At 44.7% G+C, this 13,507-nt stretch overlaps 1 protein-coding gene across 1 annotated transcript in view; it reads right to left on the reverse strand.

Moving 5' to 3' along the window:
- Positions 1-355: 355 nt before the first annotated feature.
- The window catches only part of LOC307227656 (E3 SUMO-protein ligase PIAS1-like), a gene marked incomplete at its 3' end in the record, with an annotated part of 50,387 nt that continues 37,235 nt past the window's right edge, over positions 356-13,507 (reverse strand). The window contains exons 3-13 of the mRNA XM_079997045.1: positions 12,257-12,341; positions 10,309-10,447; positions 9,913-10,047; positions 9,123-9,228; positions 7,304-7,377; positions 6,953-7,113; positions 4,104-4,240; positions 2,814-3,051; positions 1,033-1,172; positions 896-936; positions 356-718 (exon numbers count right to left, since the gene is read on the reverse strand). Coding sequence (XP_079853171.1) covers positions 356-718; positions 896-936; positions 1,033-1,172; positions 2,814-3,051; positions 4,104-4,240; positions 6,953-7,113; positions 7,304-7,377; positions 9,123-9,228; positions 9,913-10,047; positions 10,309-10,447; positions 12,257-12,341 — 1,619 coding nt within the window. The remainder of the gene's footprint in view (positions 719-895; positions 937-1,032; positions 1,173-2,813; positions 3,052-4,103; positions 4,241-6,952; positions 7,114-7,303; positions 7,378-9,122; positions 9,229-9,912; positions 10,048-10,308; positions 10,448-12,256; positions 12,342-13,507) is intronic.

Raw genomic sequence — 13,507 nt, forward strand, 5'->3', positions numbered from 1 at the left:
CCCGGTTTATATATTTGTTCCGGAGCAGTTGTACCAGGTCGGTACCAGCTTTGCAGAGACGCAACTTCATGGATAAAGCCTGGTGAGGTCAAGGTCTCTTATTTGAGGTTCAGTTTAGCAACATGACGTGCGTACAAAATGGGCGCTTAACGGTGAAGAGAGTCTAGTCACTGCCGAGCGCTCTCTTCCACAGCCCTGCGCCCCTTTCCGGTCGGCGTTGTCTCTTTGCCGCCGATGTTTACCCTGCAAGTCAGAAAGCTGGATCCCGGAGCTCAGTCAAGCTTTTTGTATCGGGTCCGCCCAAGGGTCGGCGCTGCCGGGAAGCCCCCCACCCCCCACCACCGCACACGCCCAGTCAGTCCAACGAGATGACATCCGGCATCCCGCCGTAGATTGCCGCCGCGGCCTCGGTGCCATTCCGGCTCGAAACCACCCCGGGGTGCGAGTGCGAGTGTGAGGAGGGGTGGGCATCTCGGAGGCTGCCGGAGGAGACCAGGCTGCTGCTGCTGCCCGAGCTGCTGCCTCCGTTGGCCGCTGCCGCCGCTGCCACCAGGGAGGCAGCCGACGGAGCGCCCGACTGGTCGAGGAACAGCTGCGAGGAGGAGGAGGGCGAGGTGGCGGCCGAGGCGGAGGAGGCGCTGTACGGCAGGAAGCGATTAAGGAGCAGCTCGTGGTCCTCTGAGGCGGAGGCCGCCGCAGCCATCACCATGTTGTAATGCTGCACGGGGGGGGGGGGGGGGGGGGCGGCGACGAAACAGGAGGTGATGAAGATGATGGTAATGACGAAGATGCCAAAACATGCAGCACAACGACTTGTGGAATATGTAACATGGAGTCCCTTTAATTTAATATGCAAGTCAGATAGCAACAACACTTCCTCTAATGGGAGTCATACCTGATGATTGTCGCCTTGAAGAAAGGAAAAGAAGTTCAGATCTGGAAATGAGACAGTCAACAATTTGTATTGATAAAAAAAAAGGCTGCGAAGATGAAGAAGGAGCAACTGGAGCATCTAGTCTTATATCCTCCTACCCGACAGGTCGTTGGGCGTGTGGTAGTAGGGCCGGTAGTCCTGGATGAGCGGGGGGACGGGGGGGATGTAGCTGGGGTCCACGCAGGGGATGCTGGGAGCCCGGCTCACGGGGGGCGACTGGTGGTGCAGGTTCAACACTCTGGAGAGGCACGTTGATTATCATTTTAACCAAACATAAAGAATTCCTCAGTACAACGACAATAACAACCCATTACAAAGGGAAAACAGTGATACGAGGGCAAGGGCGTGTTAAATAAGGATGCCGTTCGGCAAGGATGTCGCTTGAAGATAATGATGATTGGAGCCATTGCGGCATCTATGGTTACGAAAAGGAGAAAATCAACAAAGAGCTAACAACCCCGCTAACAACCGCGGAGGGAAATCTTTTCAAAGGAGACCCGTGGAACGTGGCGCAATTAGGAGATGATTCAGCCTACTATGACTTAGAATTACTATGAAAGTCCAAATTACCACTGCTCAAAAAAAATATATAAAAAAAAAAAAATTACTACCTAAATCCATTTCCCATGTAGACCAGGAGGTAGTGGATATACGTATTGTTATGGATGTTCTCCACAAAGTCATTAATCACTGTCTATAAAAAATATTAAAATGTAATTTTTTTTAAATTAAACTGTAAACTGTATTAAAGGTACAATATGTTATTTCTGCCGCTAGGGGTCTCTCAATCAGATCAACAACAAAAGACGGAGCTTGATGGCGTCGTGAGGTAGCGTGGGATCACGGGAGTTGTTGTCTTCACCCGTACGTTTACGCTTTACTGGGACAGCTTCGGCGACAGAACGCGCAGCCAACGGCAATGAATAACGGTGCTCCATCAAACAATAGTTGGTAGAGTAATAGTAGAGCAACACAGACAATAGTACAATACAGGGGCTCGGTAAGGTTAGTTGCTTCGTCGAAACCCCTCCTAACTCTCTCACGTATGATCCAGAGTTCCCTGTGTGGCGCCGGAACTTATAGCAAGTAGAGGGGGCAAAGGGTATAGACGCCATGACAGACGAACTAATGAAACGGACCGTTGTCATATTAAAATAACGGATTTCTCTGGGTTCGAAAAATTGTTGGAAACATCTGGGATAATGAAAGTACACAACTCAACAAAATATACAGTATAACAGAGGTCTAGTCATTTTTAGACGTTTAATGCGGAGAGGTTACATATTGTACCAATTACATTTTAGTAATTAACTGTCTTTAATAGCTATATATTTTTATTAACCCGTCGCTAAGTGATATCATATTTTGTTATTTCAGTGACAAGCGTGAAGATTTCAGTTTCGTTGTTTTTGGCGGCTCTTATGGCGAAACGTAGTAATTGCAGGTGAATGCATGTGAATGTAGTGTGGCAGGAAAGCCGCCACAGACATACACCATAGACAGGTTCTTAATATTCAGGATACTGCAAATGCAAGGTCTTTCACCAGTGGGCCAAAGGCTCAACCACCTTTGTGTTACCTCATTTGGCGAGAGTGACTTAACAGACATTTATTTCAATGAAAATCTTCCATATTGGCACTTTAATTAGCAGTTAGTCATTTCAGTTAGAAACAGAATCAGATTGTGTCGATTGTTTTTTCATGGATGAGGAATTTGTCTTGTATCAGCCGGAGTATTAGCTTATCATATGTATACTTATTATTAACAAGATCAACTGTTTTTAATAGATAAAATATTCACTAACTGTGCCTCCAGAAACAAAGTGGCAGTCACACTGATGGCCAAGGAACGTATTTGGAGGTTGAAGGTTCTAACTCACCCCTTGCTGACGGCTGGGGGGGAGGTGGGCGACAGCGAGGGGCACGACCGCTTCGGGGGGGGCGGGAGCGGCGGCGGAGGCAGAGGAGGAGGAGGGGAGTCTGGGCCTTCGTCTTCCGAGGAGCTGTCCAGCGTCAGGTCGATCACCTCCACTTTCTTGCCGCCGCCTCCCCCGTTACTCCCCCCGTGGCCAGAGGAGGAGCTCCGCTGCTCAGCACCCGCAGACGACCCACAGGAACCTGGGGGGTGCCATGGACAGAGTGGGTTATCTGTGTGTGTGTGTGCGCGTGTGTGTGCGTGAGAGGGCTGCACCAGTTGTGACGCACCGACGTCGCCCACCTCTGAGGTTTTGTGACTCTGCGTGTGGGGCACGAGGAGTGTTTCTCCTCATTTCATTTCATTTGGGAGAAGTTCAAGGCAAGACTCCCTGAGCTGGTTAGCGCATACAGGAATATTTACGACCCGTCTTGACGCAAGTTAAATATTTAAACTTTTTGCCCTCCTTTGTGACGGAATGAACTGGATGTTACGTAGTCTGATGCAGATAGGGACAATGAGACGCCAATAAAATAACTAAACAGCACTAAAATTGTTACATATAGACAGACACAAAATAATTTGGTTTAATATATTTTATTGGAGTCAGCACCATAGCAACATATCGCTTGTTTCATTTTTACCGTCATACCTCTCCCTTGCTCCGGGGTTTTTTTTCCCCCCCTTCCCCCGTGCCGTTCAGAAAAAGCCGTTATCCCGTCTATCGCGTTCCACCTGAACACAGCATTAGTTGTTGAGGGACAATAAACATGGTTTCCTCCTTGGCATCGAGGAGCTCCTGTAATCTACGCTGGATGTATTTTCTAAGAAGAGTGCGATAATCACAAGTACCAACTGTTTCAACCACCATCAAAACCACCGTCAGCTCCCACATGTGGGAAACACTGGATGAACATGGGCCACTGCCATCGGTGAAAGCCATCTTATCGGCTGATAGGCTGACGGCAGTCAACAAGGAAAATAATCAGCTGATACCGATGTACGGCCGAAAAATCGGTGCATCCCTAGTGTGTGTGTATGTGTGTGTGTGTGTGTGTGTGTGTGTGGGGGGGGGGGGGGGTAGCTCAATCTCACAAGGGTACATGTTGGGACGTGCTTTCCTGCAGCCACAGGAAGAGATGGGAAACGGCAAACAACATCTATTTTTCACAGCCTCTCACACTCCTCAGATGACTTTTATATTGCTTTGTTTTTGGGATTTTTCCGCTCTCCCCCAATCCAATCACTCCCTCACCGTCCAGTCCGTTGTTGTAGGAGGCCGAGGAAACCTCCTGCACTTCCTTCTTTGACCTCATTGGGGCCCAGCTGCCGTCCTCCTTGAACTGGATCTCGTCGCAGTCCATGCAGCTGTTGAGGATCTCCATGAAGAGGCTGGAGGAGAAGCCGAAAGGAGAAGAAACGTTAAAGTCACACTACGCTAAGGAGAGTGAGACCAGAAGTGAACAAGCGACGGCAAACACATTCGAAGAGTGTCGTCATGTCCATGTCACGAATACATGGTGAGTGTTTCCATGCTGCCATCGCATCGCTATTTATTCAACTGTGAGCGGCAAAGAAAAGATTGAGCAGTGCGCACAAAGTGACCGACATTTGGAGAGTTTCGGTCTCCTCTGTGCGCACACGTAACAACTGCTGTCTTTGAAGAGCACATGGATGCCATACAGCTTAACCTGCAGAAGACAGAAACACAGAATATGTCGGTGGATGGAGAAGGGAGCTCTGCCACAAATCCACAAGTCGCTCCTCCAGTTCAGAAGTCCACACTCGCCCATTTTCCACTTTCTTTGGCTTCGCCATCATGCGAGTGGATCTTTCATTTTCGTAAACATCCACCCTCCTCCTTCCTCTGATGCCAACTAACTACTGGCAATTGCCATTGCGATTTGAGGCTTTGGAACACGCACACCAAATAATTTCGGACAGACAAGCCCCAATAACATCAAACATTTTTGATTGAATTGTGAGTATTGTATAGTACAGTAGTGACTAGAGAGAGATTTGAGTCTTTTACCAACACACACATAAAGATGACAGCTACGACTCTATAGCGCAACTACCCCGGACTAGCAAGACTCAGCCCCATCTCAAATCGTTGCCGAATCGGCCTCCAAAAACGGCGTAATGTGGCCCTAGCTTTCGGAAGAACAATAGTTGGGAGATAAGGACACAGCCAATCTTTAACTACACGTAATTGGAATATTAGACACAAGTAGTAGATTGGTAAATATTCAATATTATATAATATAAAAATGTAAATATAATATAAATGATCGGCTCCCATGAAATTATCGGACAAATTAAAATCTTGCAATTAGCATTAGCTATGGGGACATTTCAGAGGGAAATTAGAGCCTCTATGAGCCATGCCATCCCAAGCAGTAAAAGGCATCCTAAGTCTGATTGATGACCAGACAGCAGAAGATTACATCCATGTGTGTTTTTACTCCAAAAAAAAGTGCGAACCCCAGTGAGAGACAGCGTTCACTGCCTCACTTACCCCTCACACCCTACGGAAGAGGATGCCATATCTGGCTTCGAGTTGAAAACAGTAACTTACGTTTCAGAATTACGAGACACTACACTCCCCAGTCCCCTGATCTCAACATCACAGGACCTTTATGAGAAGCTCTAGAGCGAAAATAGCTCTCCACCTCCGTCACCCCTCAAAGAACCGGAGGCTTTTCTTCCTGCAGAGTGGCGCAAGTTCCCATGGCGAAAGGTTTGCAACTGTTCTGAATGCAAAGTGTGGCCTGGCTCCTTATTATGTCCTTGAAATCAACAGAGTGACCTCTTCAAGGGGTTAGGAAAACATGTAAAAAGCGTACATCCACATAACAGTACATATAAATGAAGGTTTCCATTAAACTGTGTGTCACATTCAGCCAGCAACAGGCAGCACAGGAAGAGGGGTGGGGGCGAGGTCTCAATGTTCTCATATTAAAATGCAAATGACAACGTAACTTAACAAGAGCAGAAGGAGCCCTAATGGCACTTAAAGAGGCAGTGTTCTGAAATCTCAAAATGCAAGGAAAGCAGCATTCATTATTCTCATTAAACTAGTCGTGCAAAAACAAAGAATAAACACACGGGTCAGGCACGGTCCCATTCGGCCACACCTTCATGTTTCTGTGGACCCTGTGTTGGTCTTGGCATATGAATTCCGACTTAGTGCATCACATCATCAATAAGCATCGTTATACGTTCCACTCGTTTACATTTCAAGGCTCTGTCCACGTACAGGGACAGAGCCACAACACTCCCTTTACACTCGCTCTGTTAATGGAAGCGATAGACCCTCCGATAAAGGCCCCCGCCTTTCTCCAATGTCCGACCACGTTTCAGATGAGGCCACGGCTACAGTTGTGGCCGAAAATGCTTTTTTTCCCTTTCAAAAATGCACCGTTTCTTCCTGAAAAATGGACAATTTCAAAGTACCATTCGTTATCCACAAATCAATTTCTTTGGTTTGCAGTGGATCTAAAAGCAAAAAAAAAAAGCAAAAAAAACCCCAAAACAAATAGCTTCTTGTTAATATTTGACATTTTTAATACGGCTCTGGATGTTTTGTTTTGGAGATATTTCCTGACCCAGATAGATTTCAGACAGCTGCGCGTAATGAATCTGTTCTGAATCTTCGGAAGGGGGGGGACTTGGCCCGATGTTGAGGACATTTGCTTCTTCGATGTTCTTCCAAGTCTTATTTATATTAGAAAAATAAATATTGTCAAATAAGATCACACTGCCCAGAACATGTAACAACAACATATCATATGATAAGATGTTGAAGCCACATTTCTTGGTCCTAAGTGGATAATAGTGATCTTAGGTCTGATAGGGTTGAAGAGGACTCATATCTGGAAGTGATTTATGGGAAGTAAGGCTCACTGTGGCCCCCTGCTGGCCGGCTGCAGAATAACATCAATCAGTCAACGGGACCAGAGACCAACTTCGAGGCATAAATGCAAGTAAAAAACAAAAACAATTTCCAAGAAAGATGTAAATGCCTCCAGATGTGTTTTTTTTGGACAACAGTAATGTGTATTCATTTACTGACATGGTGCTGTTACGAGTTTTCCTGCATACCCGTCGATGATGAGGTGCTCGTAGGGGGCCTTCTTGTCGCACACGGGACACACCCAGGTGGGCTTCTTCTCGTTCATCTGGATGTAGAGCGTGGCGTCGAAGCACTGGAGGTGGGAGCATGTCAGCGCTCGACACGGGATCATCAGACGCATCTTACCGAGCTGACACCGCGCGGGACAAAGGGGACACGGACAGGGTGATGGGGGTTCGGAGACAGAAGAGACGGAGGATAAGGGAGTGAGGGCATGTCGGGACAGAACACCATCCACTGTTGGATCAGTGCGCATTGACTACAAGCCACCAGGAGCCGGGAAGGCTTTTAGTTTTCGTTCTTTTTGTTGGTTTGTTTACCGGACAAAGCAGCGACACTCGAAGGCTGGTAGTGGCGATTTCGCTGTCTGGGTCGGCGGTGAGCTTCTCTTTGACTGCATGGCAGAGAGAGAAGAAGTCAAAATCACATAAACTATTTATGTATTCAATATCCCATGCTGAAGAGGCACTAAGCTTCATCACAGTGACTGATATGCGTATGGGAAGTAGGATTACTGGACCAAATCCCTGTGATTTTAACTCCCTCAGATATTTCAGAACCTGTGGTGAAGGATAGTAGATTGCATTGAATTATCACACAGCACTAGTTCCCAAATATCAAACATATGACTCAAATGAATCCGTACACACAGCGATAAATGTCACAGTGTGTGCCATCCATAAAGATGATATAATGATGATGTCAACGGCAAAACATCAGAGATTTGTATAGATTAGATACAGGCCGCAGCATCGTCATCACTTCCCTTCTGATGCTGTTAGAACTTCATGATGCTTTCAAAACTATTCATTCATTTCTCACAATTGCTATTAAAAAAATAATTAAACATTCTTCAACACAATTATTTACATCAATACATTAAAATGACTAATGTCTGTCCTGAATGAAAAATGTAAAAAAAAAAAACCTCTAGCCTAAAATGACCCACTATTACTCCTGCGTCATTAACGACAACAAACGAGATAAAGCACTTTGAGAATAAGGGAGTCATTTCATCCCTTCACCAGAGCATCCGCCCTAGATGCTAATATGATGCATATGGCAGTAAGTTGCTCAGAAAACTCGTAATTCGGGTTTACACGGCTAAAGAATTTAATTTTTCTCCTGCCATTTATTTTATTTTATTGTGTAATAGTTTTAATACTGCCTTGTTTTTTGATGTGAGCTAGGCTTGGGTGACAGGATGAATATATCGGAAACTGGGGATTGGCCATTGGCAGTTGTTTTTTGGAGATTTTAGTCCTTTTATTTTGAAAATTGAATGACCCGCAAAGCGCAATTCAAAGCGCGCTGAGAAGGAACTGGTATTTCGCGTCATCGCTTTATCTACGTCCGGTGCGTTTCTTCCCGTTGGGAGAAATCCACAAAAAGAAAAAAATCACCATAAACCCCGTTTCCAGGTCATTTTGAAATGGGTTTTTGTCTTTTTCTTTGGTTTGGCTCAGATACTGGAGAAGCAACGCGGCAGTGCAGAGCACGCGCACACGCACGCCCACGCCACACACACACACACACACACACACACACACACACACACACACACACACACACACCTGTTACCAGGGGTGGAGGGCCAGTCCCAGGGGAGCCGCAGCTGCCACTGCCTCCTCCGGGGAGCAGAGACGCAGACCGGGACAAACTTTCTCCGGGATAATTACACGATTTGATCCTCTTATTTTTTTTTATTTTGCTATCCCTTTAAAACGCCTAATTAAGCGATTGTTTTAACCGAACCTCGACACTGCCGCCGGTAAAACCCCGGTGCTCTGTCCCAGGCCGTGTTTGCAAAGATGGCAAATTACTTATTTTACGTCCCTCGGCTTGCCGGTTGCATCCGGTTTAAAAGTCGGGTTACATCATCCGTCCCATAATACCCCTGGAGCGTTAGATCCAGCCCTTTCTTTCTTTTCTAGTTTCTAAAAAAGACTCTTCCATGAGCTCATGTTCGAGGAATGCTCTCGGCCCGTGCCAAGGAAGTATGTGTGGTTAAATAACGACCTGCATACAATTTATCTTTAATTAAAATTAGTGAATCGATGGGTATTTGTCAGGTCCGTATATGAGGACGGACGCGGTGTTGCCGAGAGTAATAGGCTTTTCCATCAATGGGGGTCTTACTGAGTGCTCTGGAGTGGTCTGGGTTCCTGATGCCCTTTGATCGTAGTCTCTGTAGTAACACTGTGGACGACTGCTGCTTCACCAGGTACACCGCCATGGAGTAGCTCTGTGGACGCATGCGCGCACACACACACACACACACACACACACACACACACACACACACACACACACACACACACACACACACACACACACACACACACACACACACACACACACACACACACACACACACACACACACGTATATAAATACAACCCTAACCATAACCTAACCCTTAAGTGTAATGGACACTGAACGGAGGTGTCAATCCCCCACAGCTGCATGTAGTGGAAAATACGATCCTTAATGTAAGAGCTACTTGGTTCGATGACCATTATTTATATATATATATATATATATATAATTTTTTTTTTTTTTTTTTCTTAAATTTGTCTAGAAAGTCTGGAGTGAATAGCTACACACATACAACTAACAATACAATACTAATAGTGAATAGTTATGTCCATACGAACACTAATATAGAGGTTGTCAAATTTCTTAGATTAAATATTGTTTGAAAGCACCAAGGATCCTTCCAAAAATAACAATATCCATGTGACAATAACGCAAAGGTCAAATCAATGTAACTAAAAACTCGAATAAAAAGAAAAACAGAAATCTCCCAGGCAAAGTGGCTGCACGTCCAGCAGGGGGCCGGCAGATCAGCTCACAGCCAATGGAGAACAGCCAGGTAAGGGCAGGTGCACATTGTTTGACAAGACAATACTCTCTTTAACAGCCCTACCCGTCCGATCTCTGCGGTCCAGGAGACCACGATGGTGTTGGGCACCGTGGTGGACAGCCGCACCAGGGAGGTAATATTGATGGGTCGGCTGGGCCGCTTGGGCTCCACACCGTTTTTGGTTGGAGGAAGGTAACCCTGCAGGATGAGAGAAAGACAGAGAGAGAATTAAAAAAAAAAAAAAAAAAAACATTATATATATATATGAAGTGTTTTTCACAGCACATTGTTGAGATGCTTGGGCTGTTTTAATATTTGGCTGCTGTAACAAGACAGGGGTTTGCAGTCAGTGTTGGCTAATTGTGACTATCATCATTGTGTGTGTGTGTGTGTGTGTGTGTGTGTGTGTGTGTGTGTGTGTGTGTGTGTGTGTGTGAGAGACAGGTAGGCGATCCTCACAGGCAGGTTGCAAGGCTTCCCATTGACTTTGACGCAGAGGTTGGGCGGGAAATGGTCTTCCTGCGGACAACTCGTTTCTGACAGGCAGAACCGCAGCTGGACCTGGACCGAGAAGTCGCATTTGGCGCCCGAGATGTCCCTGCCAAGACGCACAACCAAACTATGAGCAATCTGGCTGTAGTGGCATGGTGGGGCTGCTGCAGTTTAGGGGAGGTGGATTACATACACAGACAAAACTACATGATATATGCATATACTGTATATATAGAATATATATCCTATCCATTTTCATATAAAACATTTGATAAAATATTTCATGATTTTATATATATATATTTTTTTTTTTCATGAATAGTTTTTGTGATACATTTATTTTATTATTTAGAGGTTTATGTTTTTTTAAATTGTATTTTATATTGTACACACACACACAGTTACTATATACACTCATTGACCACTTTTTGAGGAACACCAGTACACCTACTTATTCATGCAATTATATAATCAGCCAATCGTGCGGCAGCAGTGCAATGCATAAAACCATGCAGATACGGCTCAGCAGCTTCACTTAATGTTCACATCAAACATCAAAATAAGGAAAAAATGTGATCTCAGTGTTTTGGACCGCGGCGGCGTGATAGCTGGTGCCAGACGGGCTGGTTTGAGTGTTTCTGTAACTGCTGATGATCTCCTTGGATTTCCACACACAACAGTCTCTAGAGTTTGCTCAGAATGGTGCGAAAAACCAAAAACACCCAGTGAGCGGCAGTTCTGTGGACGGAAACGCCTTGTTGATGAGGGAGGTCAACGGAGAATGGCCAGACTGGTTTGAGCTGACAGAAGGGCTGCAGTAACTCAGATAACCACTCTGTACAATTATGGTTACAGATAAATCAGAATGCACAACACGTGGAACCTTGAGGTGGATGGGCTGCAGCAGGAGAAGATCACGTCAGGTTCCACTTCTGTCAGCCAAGAACAGAAAGCTGAGGCTGCAGTGGGCACAGGCTCACCAAAACTGGACAGTTGAAGACTGAATAAATGTAGCCTGGTCTGATGAATCTCAATTTCTGCTGAGGCACACAGATGGTACGGTCAGAATTTGGCAGCAACAGCATGAATCCATGGACCCAATCTGCCTGGTGTCATCAGTGCAGGCTGGTGGCGGTGGTGTAAGGGTGTAGGGAATTTTTTCTTGGCACACTTTAGGCCGGTTCATACCAATCGTTCATCGCTCGAATGCCACAGCCTATTTGAGTATTGTTGCTGACCATATGCATCCCTTCATGGCAACAATTTACCAATCTTCTCAAGGCTACTTCCAGCATGATAATGCACCATGCCACCAAGTCGAGATCGTCTCAAACTGGTTTCATAAACATGACCATGAATTCAATGTTCTTCATTGGCCTTCCCAGTCACCAGATCTGAATCCAACAGAACACCTTTGGGAGATTTGCAGCATGAATGTGCAGCTGACAAATTTGCAGGAATTGCGTGACGCAATAATGTCAACATGGACCAGAATCTAAAAGGAATGTTTCCATAATCTTGTGGAATTCCATGCCAAGAAGAATTGAGGCTGATTTGAGAGCAAAGGGAGGCCCTACGCAGTATATGTATACCTGTAGTGTTCCTAATAAAGTGCTCAGTGAGTGTACATATTATATATTCATATAAAAAATATATACTTTATATATATAATAAAAACAAATATTGGAAAAAACAAAACAAAAATAGTTGCCTTGTTTTTCTGACACATTTTTCTCTAAAAATGATCTTTCACAACTGTGGATCAGCAATGACTTAGTATTACAAAAGTATTATGAACATAAAAGAGAATGGTAATAATAAAAACATAAAAATAACAACAACAATGACCAGCACACTAAGCATGGCTGAGGAGCTAGACGTGGATGGTCAGTAATGGAGGCTCTGCTCTTCTTACATGGAGCTGCTGATCTGTTGGACCTGCTGTGGAGTTAATGCAAAGGCAAAACACGTCTCCTGAAAGCGCTGGCTGTTGTCCGAAGCTGAGGAGAGAAATGGAAAAAGGGAGGGAGGTTGGTAAATCAAATAAGAACAGCAAAGATAATATCCTACTTCCTTAGACCTTTTGCTCTGTTTCTTTGCTGTTTGAGGGGGAATATTTATATATAAAGTGCTTATCACGAACGGGTAAAATTAATAGGCAATAAAATTCCATCCATGATTTGAAAAGACAAAGAAAATTTGAAAAGATAAAAAGAACTAAAAGGTCAAAATGACCGAAATAAAATCACGTCAACAGTTAAAAGCATACCAAATCCAAAGCATTCTTCTGACGCAGGCAAGCCATCAAAGGAGTTTCTAAATAGTGAAAGAGTTACTTCGATATTTAATACACAGGCAGAAGGACCCTTACTGTCAACAAAACAAAACAGTCAAACTTTTCTTCCACAGCTTAGTTACTGGCAGCGGGTAAGCAAAGTAGCCGGTTCCAAAATTTGTTGCGAAAACCAGTGTGTCGGTGCTTTCACTGTGAGATCTGAAGGGCTCTCCAGGCAACAGGTATGATGCCTTGTCCAAGGAGCTACCCGTGTAGTCCTCTGCTTCAAGACGGACAAGTGTGGACACATGCAGCCTCGCCTCAGTGCCAACCGGTCCCAAAATAAAAGTGCTCACGTGATCTGGAGCAGAGTCGCGGCCTACGGAGTGTGTTGTCGAGGCCTGGGGTGCTCAGTTTAATGAGCGATCAAAAGCAACACATTCCTGGAATCACACACAGAATTCAAATACATGATCTCCGAGACTGCTCACACTTGCTCGAGGTAGAGCTCAGTTAGTATTATATTAGGATCTGAGACTGTCCAATAGGCCCAAAATCGACATAAATCTGACTTTTTGTCGCAAAGAGGGTATTGCATGAAATAAAAATAAAAAATATTTGGCTGTATAGTAGTCCTATCACATTTTAATACTAATAATAACAGATAATAAAATCTCAATGAATTCAAATAGGGGCACTTAAGAAGCATCTAGATGAATAAAAATTCAACGCTAATAGTAAAGAAATGCACCGCATAATGAGTTGTAGGGATTCACATATGAATTTAATTCTACAACAACTAGAGCTGTCATTATGAGTAACTGTCAAACAAATAATTGCAATTAAGGATTAAATGGACTTTTCATTTTATGCCACTCTATGTATAGTATA

Source organism: Zeus faber (assembly GCF_960531495.2).
Source record: "Zeus faber genome assembly, chromosome: 3".
Classification (NCBI taxonomy): Eukaryota; Metazoa; Chordata; class Actinopteri; order Zeiformes; family Zeidae; genus Zeus; species Zeus faber.